Source organism: Apteryx rowi, unplaced genomic scaffold (assembly GCF_003343035.1).
Source record: "Apteryx rowi isolate R43461 unplaced genomic scaffold, aptRow1 scaffold_818, whole genome shotgun sequence".
NCBI classification, from domain to species: domain Eukaryota; kingdom Metazoa; phylum Chordata; class Aves; order Apterygiformes; family Apterygidae; genus Apteryx; species Apteryx rowi.
Window position 1 is genome coordinate 43,437 of NW_020451114.1, and position 20,151 is coordinate 63,587.

At 36.3% G+C, this 20,151-nt stretch overlaps 1 protein-coding gene across 4 annotated transcripts in view; it reads right to left on the reverse strand.

Moving 5' to 3' along the window:
- The window catches only part of BCKDHB (branched chain keto acid dehydrogenase E1 subunit beta), a 91,429-nt gene that overhangs the window by 38,846 nt on the left and 32,432 nt on the right, over nt 1-20,151 (reverse strand). For 3 of the 4 annotated variants that reach the window (XM_026089474.1, XM_026089471.1, XM_026089472.1), the window contains exons 7-8: nt 12,619-12,716; nt 6,485-6,595 (exon numbers count right to left, since the gene is read on the reverse strand). In XM_026089474.1, coding sequence (XP_025945259.1) covers nt 6,485-6,595; nt 12,619-12,716 — 209 coding nt within the window. Of the gene's footprint in view, nt 1-6,484; nt 6,596-12,618; nt 12,717-13,175; nt 14,198-20,151 lie in introns of those variants that run through there. The other variant, XM_026089473.1, reaches the window with a different exon arrangement.

Consider the following 20,151-nt stretch of genomic DNA (forward strand, 5'->3'; position numbering starts at 1 on the left):
AAAACTTGGATACAAGGTTTAGAAGAGACATCACATCGAGCTTTCATAGGATTGAGCATATTAAACACATGCGCAGAAGTTATAGTTTTAGCTATTTGAATTTTGCTCCAAATGACAAAATCTCCTTAAATACATAGACAACTAAGGAATATATCATATTTTATACAAGTTTCTTTTGTTTTGTTTTTTTTAAACTTGTCAGCATTTCCATGAAAAGCAACATAGAGGATAAAATACAGGGCAAAACTAACTTGGGTGTTTTAAAATATTTCCTACAAGATTTTTGTAAGCTGTCAGCCTGTAAAATTAATTACCTCTCTTGATCCAGAAATAGAATGCTGATTTTTTGTATTACTAGAGAAGCTTGGAAGAGGCTATATCAATTTTCTGGGGCAAGAGACTGTTTATATCTACTGCCTTTAAGAAAGGGAGAATCTTTCTTTCATGAGAAGTTTCCCTAAGTTAAATATCAATGAAGCCTTATACATATCAGATTCTTTACTTTTATTCTAGCAAAGAAATGTCAGATATTTTTTAAACAGGCCAACTACTGATTCTGTTCTGTCAGCAGAAGGTTTCACCTCCCAACTAAAGAATGAGGGTGGGAATAATCTCACTCAGCTTTACACTAAACTTGTCAATCAGGGCTCTTGTTTTGATTAAAAAAAAAACTTCCAGAGGCCAATGTATCTCATCACAAAATAGGCTGCTGAAACAGCTGGGATGAATCACCCTCAGGAGATATCCTTTTCTCCAGAGTAGCTCCATGACCTAGTGTAACCAGCTCAAACTTGAATACTCATTTTTAGACATCTGAAGTTTGACAAAAGAAAAGTCTAACCCCATTTTTCACTTTTACCATCCCTAGGAATTGTACCCAAGAGAAGCCTTCAGCTCCTGCTGGGATCCAAAAAAAGCCCTAGCAGTCTGTTCCACATTAGTACGCTCTCGTCTCCTTCTCATGAAGATGAGAAGTACTAACTTATTTTAAAACTGTGCTCAAAATCTTAAAAACAAAAAGAAAATACTGGTAAAATGAGGCAGCAATTCTTATTTGAATTACTTTATTACAGTCAAGACCATATATTCATAAAACCGTAGCAGCAATGCAAAGTCAAAGCAGCTGCTTAACTTGGCTAAAAAGAGGCCTCTGGTGGTAGATGTGAAGTACAATTTCTCCAAGTTTTATGAAATATGTATTTTGATGACAACTTTCTACATAGAAACATATCCACAGAAATAGACTAAGCAGTCAAATATTTGCATTGAAAATCTTGATATACTACTGCTCTTGCCCAAAGCACTAACCATTTCAGAGCATCCTTTTTCATTCCTATGCCAGTTTGTCAGATAARTCTTAAAGTTGTATACGTTTCCAATTAAGCAAAACTACTTTTAAACATCTCATTTTTAAATAGTTACATTGAAAACTTAAGGTGATTTCACCATTAAAGATAGTAACAGTTAAGTTAAGGTTAGAAGCCTGCTTACTCCCTGAGACCAGCTATGAAGGCTGCCTGACTTTGTTTAAAAAATATGTAGACTGACAAGTAAAACTTACAATTACATTTTTATATGACTGCTTCTAGGATAAGCTTATGATTTTCCACTGTTGCAGAATAAAATATGAGACTGGTAAATGCATATGACTTCTGTAAAATAACAGTTCCTTTACCTGAATGATGCTGGACCACAGAGAATACCGGTCTTTTACAAGTCTAGGACAAATTTTAGATACATGATTAGGAACAATAACATACCTTACAAGATAGATAGATATAAGGCTTCCTTCCTTTTTTTATGACAAAACCAAAAGTCCTGCTCTCTGAGAAGACCACAGCACAGGCTACTCATCAGCAGAAGACCCTGCATCCCAACTCCAAGAGGGTGGCAATAAGGTTGCAGCACATCACATGTACCATTCCTTTCCCTGTTAGCCCAACAGGAAAGTAGCAAATAGACATATTTTTCAAAGATATATTTAAAATGAGGAAAACCAGAAAAAAGGCAGCAACCTGGTCTAAGATTTATGGAGGCTGACATAAGCAAGATGACTGGAGTGAGACCTGTCCCATTGCCTACCAAGTCCTCACAAAGACTTCTGCAGCTCAATGGACAGCTGAAGACTTTCTCTGACACAGCCAATATCTCTTTTGGTTCTTGACATCGGCATCACAGAAAGGGAATAACTAAAGTACAGCAACTCCTGCCACTGGAATTGATTCTGAAAGGCCACTGCCATTTGCAACAATTTCACCAAGTAGTTCGTCTACAGACTAGTTCTAGCAAGCAGCTAGAACTATATTTCCATCCTTCTATTAATGTCAGCAGTTGCCTTAAAAGCCATTTGGGGCATATATTAAGTTAAAATGTTTCAGTGTTAAAGTACCAAATGCAAACCACTAATTATTTTCAGTTGAGCAAAACATACAGGGTCTTTAGAGGAAGATAAATTAACATTTCTCATACATTACCGGCCAGCCTGCATCCACACTAATATAGGAACAATGCTAAACATTTATTATTTGGCATTTATAATAATCAGATGCACTGCCTAGCCAACATGCACTGTATTTCTCTTGAAATAGCTCACTTAATTCTTAATAGTAAGCCCACTAACAGATTTAGCAGCAACAGGACTACCTGTTCCATTCTTTTATTTATGCCAGAGTTACCTTAAAGGTTTTTCAGGATGGAAGGTATGATCAAAATCTTCACAGAATATTTATTTTTAAAGCAGATTTGCAAGAAATTGTACAAATAAAGCTCTGCAGAATGCCTAACATTTCATATGCATGGCTGCATTTTTATCCTGGTTGTGCTTCAATGCAGGTCCAATCCAACAAGATAGTCTTAACTGCTCTTTCAGTGAGATGCTTTGGAAAAAAGGAAAAAAAAAGCTAAAAAATGATTAATATAATTTTCTAGAAGGGATTGTAAAGGGTTTATTAGAAATAAATTTAAATAGTGCACAAAAGTACCAGCTACTGCCAAAGTTTCTCTCTATTGATGACTACAATTTAACACATTTCATTTTTTAGAAAGTACATCCAAGTAACATGAAATATACTGAAAACAAACACTGAAATCACTTCAATCGAGAAAATCAAATTTATATTAAGCAACACATAGCTATGCATATAAATACACAACTAGTAACACATGCACAACTGGACAAAGCACTGCCAATAGTGGACTCCCAATATGCTTGTTTCCTTCCATAATCTGCTCCATCCAGTCCCGCTTACAAACTCTTGAAAAATCAAAATGGTAAAATTCACAGTGCAGAGAAATACAGGCTTTACCATAAAGTAGCAGCCCAACAGCTCATCCTGCTCTTGAGCAAGTTTAATCTATTTATGCATTACCTGACCAAGAGCAAATCGCATACTGAGCAACTACAGAATGACAAAAGACACAGATACAGAATAAGTTACTTTAAAAAAAAGTACCATCAGATAGAGGTGTGGCTGATCTGCTCTACTTACACATTCATACAATCTGCCTTAGCTGTAAATATGATACAGTATCGCTTTACATTAGGAACTGCAGGCAGGGAAGGTACTTGCTTGATTCACACATCTTCCTCAAACCCAAGGCTATTCTCATCCCTACAGTCGTGTTAACTCAGTATGTTACAGTCACCAGGCAGGAGTCATCTCAGCTGCAGACATCCCTCGAGGTCCAGAGAGGGATTTGGTTAGCAGCACGACATGAGCTAACGTACAGCGTGACTGAATTAGGACTCAAGGAGATGTTAGCCAAGCTTCTGCAGCACTGTGGAACTGCTAGCTTAAGCACACTAGCCGTGCTGGTGGGAACAACAAGCCTTCTGCTCACCTGTCCACAACTAGACCGAGCTTAAAGCAAGGGAGCTGTTAATGTAACATTAGGGGCAAACCTTTGGCTATGCTCTAATTGTTAATACAATAAACAATGCAAAGACAAAAGCACCCAATGCAGTCAGAAAGGCTCTCACAGTCCCAGAGTGTGTTGACCATGTTTACCATACCAAAGTATGTTTAGCAGCATTTATACTGATAGACACCAGTTAGCAGCTATGCCTTCACAATTCTACAGTAGCTTGACAAAAAAGGGTTTCATGTAAGAGACTTCAGAATAATTGTCATGGGGTAGCTATAATAAAGGTTCATCTATGAAAGTGTACCCAAAGTAGTGACACTAGCATTTATTTTGCAGAATCTAAGTTTATTCATGTTTTTATAATGTAAGGTACTCCATAAAATCAAAAATGAACACCAGTACTATAAATAATACACAAAGAAACTAATTGCTAATTCAGAAACAATTTTAAAAAAAACAGATAATTTAAGAAAAAAATCAAAATTTCCAAATAAAGTGTTTCCTTTTAATGAGCTCTGGGTTTTTTTAATTTTTTTATTTCCCAAATGGCACTTTTACAAATTTTACCTTGGGATTCTCTCTTTTTAGTTTTGATACATGCTTGTTAGTGGAAAAGTAAGACAAATTTAACATTTGTTATCCACTTCTAACCAGTTCTGTGATTGATAACGAATTATCTGTGTGACTACAGAGTTGTGTGTTATTCTGTCCTCCGAAGTGCAGCGACTGAGTCGTTCAGCATATTCTGAAAGCACTCAGCAACTTGCTCAAAGGGCTTCAACTATAATGGTAGCAACTACTCTTTTGAGATTCCCATTTTTATCCATGAGTACTATAATATTTTAACAAAGTAATACTTTTTTTTTTTTTGGGGGGGGGGGGCAAAGACAAAAAACCTAACCAGGTCTGTTCAGTAATCAAGTAATTTCACTTTTGAGCTGACATCCAACGCTTTGGATTTGAAGAACATCATGAATGTGAAAATAAATGTCTAGAATGGACTTTGATCTTAGTAACTGATATTTGAACAAAGTTATTAATTTCTCACTTACTATAATCTCAGCTGTAGTATTTTCAAATCATGCATTCTGATGGTCCCTCATCCACTGGATTAGCTAATTCTTTTCATATCTTTAAATGAAAGAAATATATACGTGTATGTGTATATAGACACATATATACACACACTAAAGCCAAGAGTGAACCTCTCTTAAAATGTCAGATAAAGTTTTAATCAGGCTGAAGACTTCCGCTAAGTTAGTAAGATGGTGGGGAGGAAGGGGAGAAGTAGAAATAAGGTGGGGAGGAAAGGAGAAATAAGATCTTCAACTCTTAGATTAGAAGCCCAGAATAATGAAGTTTTCAAATGACATAGCTTTCCCCTCCAATATGAATATAAAATTGTGCTTTCTTAGCTCAGGCTATCAAAAATTGCCAAACACTGTCAAAAAGAAAATGGTCTTATTGGAATCAGTAAAGTCTCATCCTCAATTCACAAACTCTGTTTTTAGACAAACAATCAGCTTTGAGAAGTCTATATTGCCTAGGACAAATGAGGAAATACAAAAGCCTGAAGACTTTAATGTAAAAATTACTTTCAAAGCTCTGGAAATTGTTCTCCATACTCCCCAAATTCTTACTATTTAAATGTCAGGGTTTTCAACTTCTAGCAATATTAAAGTTTTGTTCTCTTTTAGATACCCAAAAGCCCATTTGAAAATTTTTGTCAGCTCTGTAATACTTGAGTGCTTTTGACAGAAAGTTTAATTTTATCATCTAGCTTTTCAGTATTTATTTCTACCATTAAAAACAAGGAAAATTGCAATCTATCTTTTAGTTTCCAGTTTCTCTGTAAGCACAACAGCTCTTAGCTAGCTGAAAATAAAGCAGCACAAGCAAAAAAAGCCAGTGGATCAAGGTATCCTTAACTACAACAACAGCTTCCCTTGGTTTCTCAATACATGATGATTCTAATTCCAGTTCACCTCCTAGTGCTTTGATTTTGCAAAGAATTTTGTTCAAAGACTCCCACATAGCAGACAAGACTATTCACAGTACCCATGAATTTCAGACTGGATAGTTTCAGAACAGTAAATGCTGCCTTTCTTCCCCAGCCCCAGAATTCATACACCTTAGATCAAAACACCTACTTCCAGAAATATCGATAAACAAAACCAGGGTGCATTATTGCATACCTAAAACCAGACAGAACTTTTGGTGTAAAAGAGCAAGAAAAAAAAAAAAAGATAAATATTTAAATCTGATCTTTTCAGACACAGAGATGACAAAGATGATAGGAAGAGCCAGATATCACAAAAAAGCAGTTGAAGCACAAGTCAGATTAAATCCTGCCGTCTGCTTCAATGCAAAGAACATACATATTCCACTACTATTTTGAACTCTGAAACATAACTGTCTTAATTCTAAAGCAAACGTTTGGTCCATATAACACATATTTACTCTTCTTATGCAACACAGAATAAAAATTTAAGCCCTCAAATACTTACAAAAGAACATAGTCTCATTTTTTACATTTAAACTATTGGTATTCATAGGTATGCCCACCCCTTTTCTTTCTCTCTCTCTATACATTTTATTTTAAAAAGCACCATTTTCCTACCTTGCAAACAGTCTCTGTATCCCAGGGTAAAATGGTCCTCAGATCAATAACTTCACAGGATACACCAAGTTTTTCTTGAGCCATTGTTGCTACCTCTTTGATCACATGTACCTGAAAAGGGAATGTATTATCACCAAGTAAACACTAATTTCTGCTTAAGAGGTTCTAAATTATGCATACTCAAGACAAGCAGTGATTTAACATATCTGAATCATTTGCAGAAAGCTTGTTATTCATTACTCTAGTAAATATTTATTACTCAGTTCATTCTTCTTATCTACTACTTAAATTATTTTTAGTAGTGTAGCACAGTGTTCAAAAACAATAAGCTGCAATTAAGGATCAACTGAAAAAAAACTGTTACTTTCCAGAAAAGAATCTTTCAGTGAACAGTATCAGGCCTCACTATTTTAATACATGCAGCCAGTTTGGGTTCAAGGATAGCGTTTTTTCAGGACTATAACTAAACGAAGACCCAAAAAATCAGACTAAGGTATTTTGACAGAGCAGTCATAGGAAATCATGCAAAAAGCATTTCATACAATCAAAAATAGTCCTAGTAAGTGCATTTACTACACATTACGGAAAATGCAATAGACTACCACATGATCATCTTTCTAAAGCATTATCTTATTAACAGATTAGTAAAGATAGAAAGTACTATGTAAACTACTTCCAGTCCTGACCCCTACAATCAAAGCATATTGGCACTAACATGACAATATGTCCATTTACTGGTCTTCCAACACAATTTAATACAAACATTACAAATACCACGTTATGTGATTACTACAATTAACATTTAGTAAAACAAAAAAACATTCCCCTCTGGCCGGAGGCTTGCACTGATTTAGAATATACATTATTCAGTCAAGCAATCTATTTAGCAGAATACCTAAGTGCTTCTTAACATAGTTGAAAGAACAATCTACTTCTATTAGCACCCTTTTCACAAGGCACATTTGGGTATGATCAGAAAAGAAAGCAGTACTATATGCACTCAAAACTGCATCTTGACATTACGTTATACAGATTTTTTTAAGCAAAACTGTTTATTGTAAGCATACTTTTTCAAAATATAAACATACACACCTACATATTAGTGCACACATGCTCCAACACTGAAAATAACTGCTGTTATGACAAAAACTCAGATTACCCTCCATAAATATCATCTGGTTGACAACAGAAGTTAATAGCATGAATGTGGTCAGACTGTAGCAATTGCCTGAGGGTCAAAGAGCAGGTCTTGGCACTGTTTAGTTTACTACAGATGTAGACACAGTAGTTGCAAATCAAAAGGCAATTTGCCACTTCTCGAATGTAGCTGGATGTTACAAATAAAGTCAGTACAATTCTCATCTGCTGAGTCCAAGGAGCTCTATTTCTATCAAGTTCACTGTAAATTCAGTTAATAGAAAGTCTTCAACAACAGGAATTGCCAGCTGACAAAAACAGCATGGAAATCATCAAACTTGCACTTCTTTGGACAATTTCTAATATCACTAGGGCATTTCCCACTTCCTAAGCAATTACTGAAAAGTTAAGTCCAATTGTGGAGAAGTTTATGTMACATGCAATGAAATTTTCAGCTTATTTTTCTCTAGAATCTTAAAAATATATATATACTCAGAATACAGTGTCCCTTCACGGTCATTTAGAATACCATTCTCTACAAAACTAAATGGCTATTTAGATTTTGATTGTATTGCTGATAGTAATCTCTGTGCATATTTCTGAAAGCCCAAGTGCCATCCAACTAGTATCAATTGGAGTTTAACAGGGAAAGGGGCTTAGGTCTTGGTGAGACTTGTGCTGATCTCAGGAGAACCCTGAAGAAATTGCAGAGGACCCTTTTCAGGCCTAACACTACCTTTCCTCCAAAGCTCAATGAAGATTAAAATCATTAGCTTAGGGTCCCATAAATTCTGTTTTATCCTATAGTCAGTATGGCTTTGTCTCCCTACTAATTATATCCACATCAGAGGAGCAAGCTGTTGCAGTGACAGAAGAACTTTTAGATAGGTGTTCAAAGCTCTTAATCCCCATTGTTCTAGGAAAGATTAGTAGATTCTTCTCAGACTAAAAACATTTCTAGTTTTGCATACCTGCTTTTTGCACCCCAAGATTGCCTTATAACCAGCATACCCATGCACTGTATCATTACTTCAAACATGATAAGAACATACAGGCCATCACCGAAATGTTTTACTGCTCTCATGAAGAATGTTTAAGCAATGAGGATTACTACCACAGGAGGCAGGTCCTGGGGATAAATTATTTTTCAGGGAAAGATACAGAAAAACATGCTTGTTTACTTTTGGGGGGGGTCTTTTTTTTTTCTTAAAAAACAATAGCTGAATGCTATCTATAACTATCCAAACTATGAGGCAGACCCATATAAATTAATTTTGACTTGAAATCTCAGTCAATAAGAGGAAGCAGAGCTGTGGTAGAAATGGCCTTTTATGCCAAACATAGGAAGCCCAAACACATTCAGAGCATGTGTGTTACTCCTATTAGAGGCTGCTGACCAAGAAACATTCAAGTCCATGAAGACCAACACCAGCAACAGACATGAGCAGACAGCTATAGCAAGAGCAGCACCATACCAGTATTCTCTATTTGGAAGGGAAACCATGAAGAAGCAGTGTATTCTGTTGGCCAGAAATGAGCCTCACCTAGTCTATTCCTCACTTTCTCCATACTACTTATTTCTTAAAACATTATCATCTCTACTGCTTATATAGATTAAGTGACATATTTAATACTTTAACGCTTCTGCCTCCTGTTTATTAAAGAGGTAAACTTGTTTTTAACAATTTTAATGCCAACACGATCTCAGTATTAGGGGAAGCCTGTAAAAGATTAACAGAAAATGTAAGGAACGTATTAAATTCCACACAGAACAAAAACTTATGCTGAAACAAAATCACAGAATCGTTGAGGTTGGAAGGGACCTCCGGAGATCATCTAGTACAACCCCCCTGCTCAAGCAGGGTCACCTAGAGCACATTGCACAGGATTGCATCCAGGTGGGCTCTGAATATCTCCAGAGAAGGAGACTCCACAACCTCTCTGGGCAACCTGGTCCAGTGCTCTGGCACCCTCACAGTGAAGAAGTTTTCCTCATGTTCAGATGGAAGCGTCTGTGTTTCAGTTTGTGCCCGTTGCCTCGCGTCCTGTCGCTCGGCACCACTGAAAAGAGTCTGGCCCCATCCTCTTGACACCCTCCCTTTAGATATGTGTACACGTTGATAAGATCTCTTCTCAGCCTTCTCTTCTCTAGGCTAAACAGGCCCAGCTCTCTCAGCCTTTCCTCATAAGAGAGATGCTCCAGTCCCCTCATCATCTTTGTAGCCCTTCGCTGGACTTGCTCCAGTAGTGCCACATCCCTCTTGTACTGGGGAGCCCAGAACTGGACGCAGTACTCCAGATGGGGCCTCACCAGGGCTGAGTAGAGGGGGAGGATCACCTCCCTCSACCTGCTGGCAACACTCTTCCTGATGCACCCCAGGACACCATTGGCCTTCTTGGCCACAAGGGCACATTGCTGCCTCATGCTTAACTTGGTGTCCACCAGCACTCCCAGGTCCTTCTCCGCAGAGCTGCTTTCCAGCAGGTCAACCCCCARCCTGTACTGGTGMCTGGGGTTATTCCTCCCCAGGTGCAGGACCCTGCACTTGCCTTTGTTGAACTTCAGGAGGTTCCTCTCCACCCACCTCTCCAGCCTGTCCAGGTCTCTCTGAATGGCAGCACAGCCCTCTGGTGTATCAGCCACTCCTCCCAGTTTTGTATCATTGGCAAACTCGCTGAGGGTGCACTCTGTCCCTTCATCCAGGTCACTGATGAAGAAGTTGAACAGAGCTGGACCCAGCACTGACCCCTGGGGGACACCGCTAGCTACAGGCCTCCAACTAGACTCTGTGCCACTGATCACAACTCTGAGCTCTGCCATCCAGCCAGTTCTCAATCCACCTCACTGTCCACTCATCTAAAAATGAGTAAGGATTTAAACATGAATCTATATAACTCAATTAAGAACTAAACACCAAAGTACTATTTTAAAAGATAAATCAATACAAGTATTGTAACAATGAAAATATAAATCTAGTAGTGTTTTTCTTTAAACTTCTAAAAAAAGAGTGGCTGTAATAAGAGATAAGGCTTAGGAGTCTTCAACAAGACACCTGGGAAGGATGTTTTTGCAGTTTCTCTGATGCGTAAGTGAGGATGTTTACCTACTACACAAAGTGTAAGGATTAGTTAATGTTTGTAAAACACTGAGCACAAGAAGAATGCATTACTGGAGAGGAGCTAAAAGCCTTTACCACCCCTCTTTAGTACCACTCAGGGAAGCAAGAGTCAGGCAACCTCACTGGAACAGCAGCTGCCAAGCAACTACCTAGTACCCAAAAATCACATGAGAAGCAGCCACTGAGTGTATGCAATCACTGTCTACCGGCAATAATTTCAGGATTTGTAGGACCTACTGCATATGCACATATCAAATGCACAGAGGCTGCAAACACCCTCAGCACAAAGTCACTGAACATATTTGATCTGCAAATGCTAAGCAAGTCTGACAATATTCACAACACAGTGGATTTACTGTGTTCGTGCTAAGCATCTGCACAGAGATATGTTCAACAGCTCTGGTGTAAACCATCTCATATATCACATGGTGAATGGCTACTATGTTCATGCTTCAGTCCAAGAATTCATGACTCTCAGAGACAGAAGCACTAATCACATTCTCCCATGCTGCACAACGCAGCCACACCATGGGTTTGGTCATCCCCAAATTCAGATTAGGGCTGCATCTGCCCCCTTACATTTTACATCAAAAGAACTGCCTGTCTTAACACTTGGCCTACATTTTGCAAGTTCCAAAACGGATGTTTTTTTCTGAAGGATGTCATTCCAAGACCTCTCAATGCTATTATATACTGGGTAAATGTGACAATACTCTAATCTCCACAGCCAGCTTCCAAACTATTGCTGTAACTGACCTTGAAGTATAATACCTTTAGGGTTTATTTCTCATTTCAGTTTTGGGGAATATCATGAGCACTAAGATTTTATCCAAATAAAGCAGGAATTATCCAGGACAAATTTGCACTTAATTCTCAAAAGGGAGCATGGAGAAATGTAGTAACTGTTTTCTGCTGGAAAAAGGAGTACAAGAGATTAAGGAGTCCATAATTTAATTCTACTGCAAAATACCAAAGACAAGTAGGAATAACCACAGATACAAAGGAGATCAAGCAATCTGAGGACAAGAAAACCATCACAGAAAACCAATGAAGATTAGAGATTAAAATTAAAAAAAAAAAAATCCACAAACCAATTCAATACTTTACTGATGGAACTTACACCACTTCCTCCGCTAAAAGCTTTTCAGCTATAATTATGCCAAGAAAACAGCAGTTTTCCTAACTGTAGGTTAAAGGCAATACAAATATTTTTCTGGTAATTCCAAAATAGAGTCAAACTTGTTCTCGGTAACTCTTGAACACAAACACATATTTCTATCAAGTTCTTCAATATTTACACATCTTAATTTGGGGGCATTCAATCATATTCTTGAACAGCTTTGTAAATTAATTATCAGAATAAAAACTGCATTGATCAGTATTTGTATTAAGAGTTTGAAACTATCTGTCTAAATTTTCCTGTGTATTTTAACTCTCCAGTGGGGAAAAAAAAATACAATCCTAGACCTATTGTATCTTTTTCTAAATCATGCAGTAAAAAAAAATTTGTACTTTTCTTTCAGTATACTATTTTGAACTGCCTTTTCCCATTGCCTTCCTCACAGTCACATCTCACTACTACATTCTTAAATATGTAACCTTTATAATTATGGATAAATCATTAACCTCCTGCAGAGGTACCTCTTTCACATTTTCACAGCTTCAACCAAAAATGCTAATAACTTGCACACTAAAAAGCATGCTTCATATAAATAACACTGACAATCATTTATTCAAGAGTATAGTGATTGAAGGGGCATGGGGTTCATTATGTGGAATTTGACACTAAATGCAACACTATTCGAACATCTTTAAAGTACATGCCCAGGACACCTACGCTTTGATGGATGACAAATAGTTTATAAAAGCCTTACTGACCTGAGTCCCCCAAGCAACCAGTGTCACATCACTGCCTGTCTGCAGCACCTCAGCTTGAGACAGTGGAATGTTGTAGGGCTCCACAGGGACTTGTTCCACTGAATAAAAAAGAGAAAAATAAACATTAGATTCCTTTACTGTTCAGTAATATCCCAGAGAAATATATACCTAAAAAAAAATTAATACCATTTAAAACAATAGACCACAGTCAAATATTATCCTTTTTTCTAAAGATTTAGCTGTAATTAAAAATATTTTTATTATACTGTATAGAATCTATTCAATGCCATTTATTGTATCTAGTACAGTAAAAATATGTATATGTACAACTAGTACAGTAATAAGACTCACTGTTCCCCCAAGTCAAAAATATCAGCATCAGATCTGGAGATAGTCTCTGCTACACCTGATAAAAATCAATACTGCATCTAATTCTAATATGTATCAGACCCCTTCATACTTATAGGAAAAGGAAAAACAAACTTATCACTCACCTGATATCTGCCCAGAATGGTGCTCCACATTTATATGTCAAAATGATAGGAAAAACAGTTTTCAGAACCTACATAGAAACTACCTTCAGGAACCTCTGATTGTAACAACGTCAAGTGAATCAAAACATTTTGCTTTGAAAAAACATTTTTTATTCACCAAAAATATATTACCATTAGAGAAAGTAGACAAAAATTAAGCATCTTGTCTTCTCTAAAATGTTTAGGGTAGTTCCAGTCAATTTAGGATCCATTTAATAGTTTTCAGGTGGAAACATCTTAGGTCATTTGGGCTAGTTTTGAACCCATGCTCCAAAGCTGAAACACTATACATTGACTGTTTTAATGACTAAAGCACTGACAAAAGACATCCATATATCATATTTTAAAAGAAATATTTTGTTTGGACTTAAAGGTAAACTTATTTATGAACCAGCAGATCAAATAATATTTTTACTAAAATAAAAAATTCCAATAGTAAGGAAAAAAAAACAACTTCCATAGCATTTTCTAAATACACAATATTGATTTATAGAACAGATACTCTAATTTTTTGTTAACATATTTCATAGTTCCAAAAATAATTATTCAGTTCCTGCGGAACCAAATTGCTTCTTGAAGGAATGATTAAGAACACTACTGAGTGATACCTGTGGGACAAGTCAAGCTTTTAGTATTTTACCTTTTTTAATACAGCAGATCCAATACAGATAGAAAGATCTGTTGTTTTTTTTCTTGGCTTACATATTATGAACATAATTTTAAATTTTCATAAATCAAATGGTGAATGATTTTCTAAATTACAGCAGACAAATTTTATTGCTAGTCATAATATACAAATACTGCACATTTCACAGAATCACAGAATGGTTGAGGGTGGAAGGGACCTCTGGAGGTCAGCTAGTCCAATCCCACTGCTTAAGCAGGGTCACCTAGAGTAGGTTGCCCAGGACTCTCTCCACACTGGTTTTGAATATCTCCAAGGATGGAGACTTCACAAGCTCTCTGGGCAACCTGCTCCAGTGTTTGACAACCCTCACAGTAAATCAGTTTTTTCTTATGTTTATGTCGGAGACACCTCATTTTACCTAAGGAGCACAGAGAAGAAACAGAAATTAAATCATTCTTACTCAAGACAGAACAGAAACTTTTCTTCAGTGTGATTCATAATTCAAGAACACATGCCCATCCAGTCAAGGAAAAAAAAAATTCAGTTTTAAACACAAGGTGTTTTTTAAACACAGTACAAAATCAGATATCTTAACCAAGATTTTTTTTTTTAATGTATTGTTTTCAGTACCTTTCTGTAACAATTTCTTTGAATGACAAACGGCTAAAGGAAAAATGGGGTGAGGAAAAAAAGAAGGAAAGGCACAACCAGCATTTGTTCACATCATCATTAGCACACTGCACGTTACTGGCTGACAGTAAAGCAGACCAGGCTTGTCTAGATTTTGCACATAATAAAACCCTCAGGGAGAAGACAGGCAAGATATTGAAAGATAATGAAGCCAACAACTATAGTATTTGCATGGCATAACTGTTTTTTTCATGGGATCGCCATCCACATGAAGCCTGGAGAACAAGGACCTTATAAAGATACAACAGGCTCTTCAAGTGAAAACCTAGGCAGCTTATAAGAAGATTTAGAAGTGACAGTCAGATGCCACCAGTGGAAGAACTGGAAAGTGCATGTGAAATGAGCTCTTTCTCCACATAGTGGTTTTATACATTTACAGACATTAAATATAAGATACAATTACACAAATTAGTTGATTTCTTTTTACAGCTAAACCATTCTGCAACAAAACATCTGTTGGATGAGCTCATCTAGAATTCCCGACACTTTTAAATGCATGGTTCAGCTTACCAGAAAACTTTAAGGGAAGTCCAGATTTGACAGGATTTTTGCAAAGGCATTTAAATAAATTCCCCCCTTCCACTAGCAATGATGAAAAACAGCATTTGAAATTATTCTGTGCATTCTCTTCCATAATAATTAACCAAACCAGGACAAAGATGTTTATATACAAAGCAGCCTTTCATCTACTAATGAATGTATCAACAAAACATTGTAAAACAAACATTTCAAACACAGATTTCAAATAAAGCAATTAATAAAAAGTTGTAATTATCAAAGAAAAAAGGCATCACAAATTAAACTTAAAAGAGGCTGCACCATCTGTTGCTTTTTCTGAAAGAGCAGTCTGAACACTCAGAAGAAAACATATGTTTTTTCATCTTACCTGTCTTGTCTCTATAACAACCACTGATGCAAGTTGTATTTATTTCTACCCCAACGATGTCATATATAGTACAATTAAATGAAACTGAAAAGGTCAAAAAACACCAGACTAGGTTCTCCACAAGATGTCTAAACCTGATAATGTCAAGGTGACTCATCTTCTCCTTTGATTCATAATCATTATGTACTCTTGACACTGCACAGGCTGTTAACTACTTTTTAAAAACCAAAGCCTTGTCATTTTTTTCATACGGATATTTTCTAAACATCTCTGACATTTAGGGGGATGTCACCATGGCACTTTCAATAACAATAATCTCAGAAGTTTACCAGAGACCATTTTATCTTTTTATACAGAATATAAAAATTATATATATATATATAGAGAGAGAGAGAGAGAGAGAGAGAGAGAGAGAGAGTGTGTATATATATGTAAAACTATATAAATAGAAACACTAGACTTTTCCTCAGAAAGGCTTGCATCTCTTTGCTGCTTTCCAGTTTTATAAGGCAAGATAATATTTCCTTGGAGAGTAAATGGGTATACAAAAGTTTCCAATGACCACCACTGCACATGCTCAAAACACTGCGACAGAACAGTAGTGACCTCTAAAAGTAATCACACCTAAGTAGAACACAATCTACAAAAAGATTTGAAGTAAATGCTTTTTTAAATTCTGAATCCTTTATGAAATTCTTTACCTATAAGTCTGAAATAAATCAATTCAAGTACACTAGATACACTTCTGAAGAGATGATAATATATTCTAGATTTTGTATGTGTCTTTACGCAAAAAGGTTGAGGCACATATATAAGGCAAGTAACCCAGAAATCTTCCTGAAAGCACTCAAGAGAAAAGCCAATTGCTTTTATCTGTCTCGGGAACCATGCAGCATTGCTCGATTGGCAAAGATCCAGTTTTGAAAGGAAAAGAGCTACCCCAGAGGAGAAAAACTATTTCCTTCTCCCTACACGTACAACCAAGATGCTCATGGCACTGCTGTAACTGTTCAAGCAAGTAACCAGAGAGCAAGAGTGAGCCCTCCAGAGAGCCCAGGCCCATTAAAGAACAGCAGGTCCTAAGCTAGACAAATTGGCAATAAGGGGCAGATTGGGCAAGAAAAGCCAGAAGCCTTCCCTGGTGCCTTGGCCAGAGGCAGCACTGTAACTACTTCAGAGTAGGGGAAGAAGAAATAAGTAATTAATAGCAAGAAATATTCATATTGAGAAGTATATTTCTTTTTCCTTCCAGTTCCTCCAGTTCCTTCCAGTCACCCAGACTGAAGAAAAAAGAAATGGAAGGATACAGAAATTCCTACAACAGCCATTTTACAAAATGGGTTCTGAAACTTTCTCCAAGTGATTTACAATTTCAGACCAAAACTTACTTAAAACTTAGGACCACGTTCCACACTCAGCTGCTGGTACTGCCGCTTCTCAGATGCGGGAAACATCAAGATGAAGTGTCTGCATTTGGCCATAAAAGCGCACACTTTTCTTGAACTAGCCATGTTTATAGCCTTCAGATCTAGCTTCTGCTTTACGGATTTTTAATACATTTAAATATAAATATATTAATATATGTGTGTAATGAATAAGTAATGGTTATTAAGTTATTAAAATACTATTAAAGATTATATTTATTATATATATAAATAATTCAGATATAATTTACTTATATTTTTATTTATATACATATACACATGTATATATAGGCATTTTTCAGATTAGTTGCACATCAGAGCTAATGCTGACTACAACACTTACCAACTGTATTTCATTCACACAAAACACTCAGTTTGTGTTCTGCAGTTTTTTAAACTTACTATTAATAGAAACTCAGGTGAAATTTAAGATCTTAGCTTTAATTCCCTTCTCAAGTTCACTCCTTCTATTTTGTGTTACTAGGGCTCTCGAATGGCTATGGTGCAAGCTGGAAAAACTGGAAAATGTTTTCAAGACACCCCGGCAAGCTGTGCTTCACTTTGGATGTTGCCGTTTCTCCTCAGGTCATCACAACATGGATGCAGTGACCTTCAGGCAATGCTGCCGTGACATCCAGCCCTCTCCTGGGAATGACTAAGTACGGTGAAGACTCAAGGCCTGATTTTACTCTTGTATTCTCTGTGGGCAAAGGCTTGTTTGGATAGCAAATATTGACACAGAAATGAATGTTCATTTAATAAACATATTTAGTTTTACCTCATGTCTGAACAAACACACAACATTTTTGAACAAACCCATATTCATTTGGGAAGACATCCACCTTATTTCATTATTCCAAAAAAATATTTTAAAGCATCTTTGAAGTTAAGCAATCGCAATATCCATGTGGATAGTCACACTGAAATATTCTGCATTACAACTCTATTTCACCTTAGAGACTAGCCTTATGTCTCAAAAAACTTGAGTATTAATTTTTTAAACAGTATGTACTATTATGAAAAGCTACCCTTGAATCTTGAAAAAGCCTGCCCTGTAATCAACAAATCTGCAACTGCATGTTACAACTGGCATTGGAAATAACATTTGAGCGCGACTGGTAGGCCTTTTCAGCTCCTTAGATAAAGTATGCAGCAGACGCAGAATCACAAGTTCTGGTCCACACAAGAGCTTCTACAAGACAACACTGACCTGGCATGCTGCTTAGCATTCCCAAAAAGCAACTTCAAGTTTTACGTCCTACCTAAGCTAAATATATATTCTTATCTTCCATCACTTGCATGCAACAGTGAATTTTAATGAAATTGGCAACACTTGGGGGCAGAAGCAAAGGGGCAGAAAAGATTTTACAAACCATTAGTAGCTACTACCCACATGAAAAATGAGATGATCTTGTGTTTTAAAGACTAGCCCATTTACTGCTTATTTTCAGCTGAACTTTCAAAGATATTAACATCTCTGAACAAAATATCATGGATAACTGTTTACAGGTCCCATAGGGAGACAGAAAATTCCATTAAAGTAGAATGATGGAGCTCAAATACCTATATTCATTTTACAAGTAGAAAAACTACCTTCTGTTACTCTCATTCAGGCTTTGATTTTTCTAATGCCATCCCTAGGCACCCACTGTAACATCAAGCATGAAGTTCTCTGCAAAAAGGATGTCTGTTCACAAGAAATTTGAATTAAGAATTTTATGTTTGGTGCCAACATAATTTCATTATTCAATGAAAATGAAGAAAATGAATTTTTGTCTGGATTTGATAGCTTCTAGTCACCAGAACAATGAAGTCCCAATCCTGGTTGGTGTTTATACCATACTATACTATATCTACACCTTTCTTTCTCTTAAAAAAGGCACCAGTATCAAACTGGAAATTTCCTGTAGAAGTAAATAATGTTTTTTTTTTAAAAAAAAAGTTGTGTCTTACTGCTGCCTCTGGATATATACCAATATATATAATATTAATGATGGTTTTACAAGAAATCCTGACCAGGGCCAGCAGCAAAGCAAGGAACACTGAGAGGTTAATTTTCTATGAACTGCACAAGAACAACCACCATTTTCCTCTGGTTCATGTTGACCCAGCCCCCAAGGCACAATTAAACGGCTAGGAAGATGGACTAATAGTACCAGAGGGAGAGGTTTTCAAAGGAAATGAAAGGAACGTCAAAAACCATTGCCCACAATAAAATAATCCCACTTTGTATTTTACAAATAAGGAAGTCCAATGCAAATTGTCTCAAAATGGAAAGAATAGAAGAAATTACTGTCACAATTGTCCCTGCCAAATGTTGGCACAAATGTACTAAATTTCAGCCTAAATCACTAAACTGATGTTCTTAGAAATTTTCAGACAAAAATATAATGCCTGTGAAAAGAAGGCCAACAGAATATGTGGGAAAATCACTATCTTTCAGAAGCTACTAAGATTATCTTGCAGCAACACCATGGTTGGTTATTGACTAAAATATAAAACCACAGTAACCGCTATTTCAGCATGTCTTCACTCAGTTTTTCAATTACAGGGTTGAAATTTGTTCACTAGAAGATCTAGTTAATTGTTTTATTGGTCATTCCTCCATACACAAAAACCTCACTATATTCTCATTAGCTCTGGAATGTTTTTGATGTGCAGTCATTCATTCTGTTATGAAAGCAAACATGCTATTAACTTTACAGTTTTTGTGACTTGTAAATACTGAAAAAGATGAAGGAAAGGGTTGTTTTAAAGACAACACAGGAATTTAACTTTTCTCATTTTTGTTTAACAGGATTCTTTTATAAGATTCAACTTCATTTTCTAAGTCATTTCATCTAAATGAAGTCTCAAAGGCCTTTATCACTAAATTTCAATAACAATATTAGTTCTCTAAACACCATGATCTTAGGGAATGTGAGACTCCTTAGGCAAAAAGATCAAATCACACTAAAAATAGTCTCACTTTTAGAAATGTATTGCTATCTGGAATTCTGGGTCTTTTTGAAAACATAAGAAATAAGCACTTTTCCTGGTAAGCATTCTATTTGTTCCTGAGTTGTTCTGATAATTTTTGGTAGCTTTAAAGTCTACTTTTTAAAAATCTTTGCCATGTTGTTCTTTGGATCTCTTCTCTGGGAAGAGGATAAATTTACTAACAAAATGAGTGCACTCATGAAAATGTGCTGGTAAAACTCCAAAATAAAACATGAACAACATTTTGTCCTTAGCTTAACTTCAGTCCACACACAGAGAGCCAACTTACAAATGCGACTGACAAATTTAAGCACAGTTGATATATAAAGCTATGTTACACAGAAATACTGAAGGGATGCAAAGGCCTGAATTCTATTTTGTCAGTTGCTCATC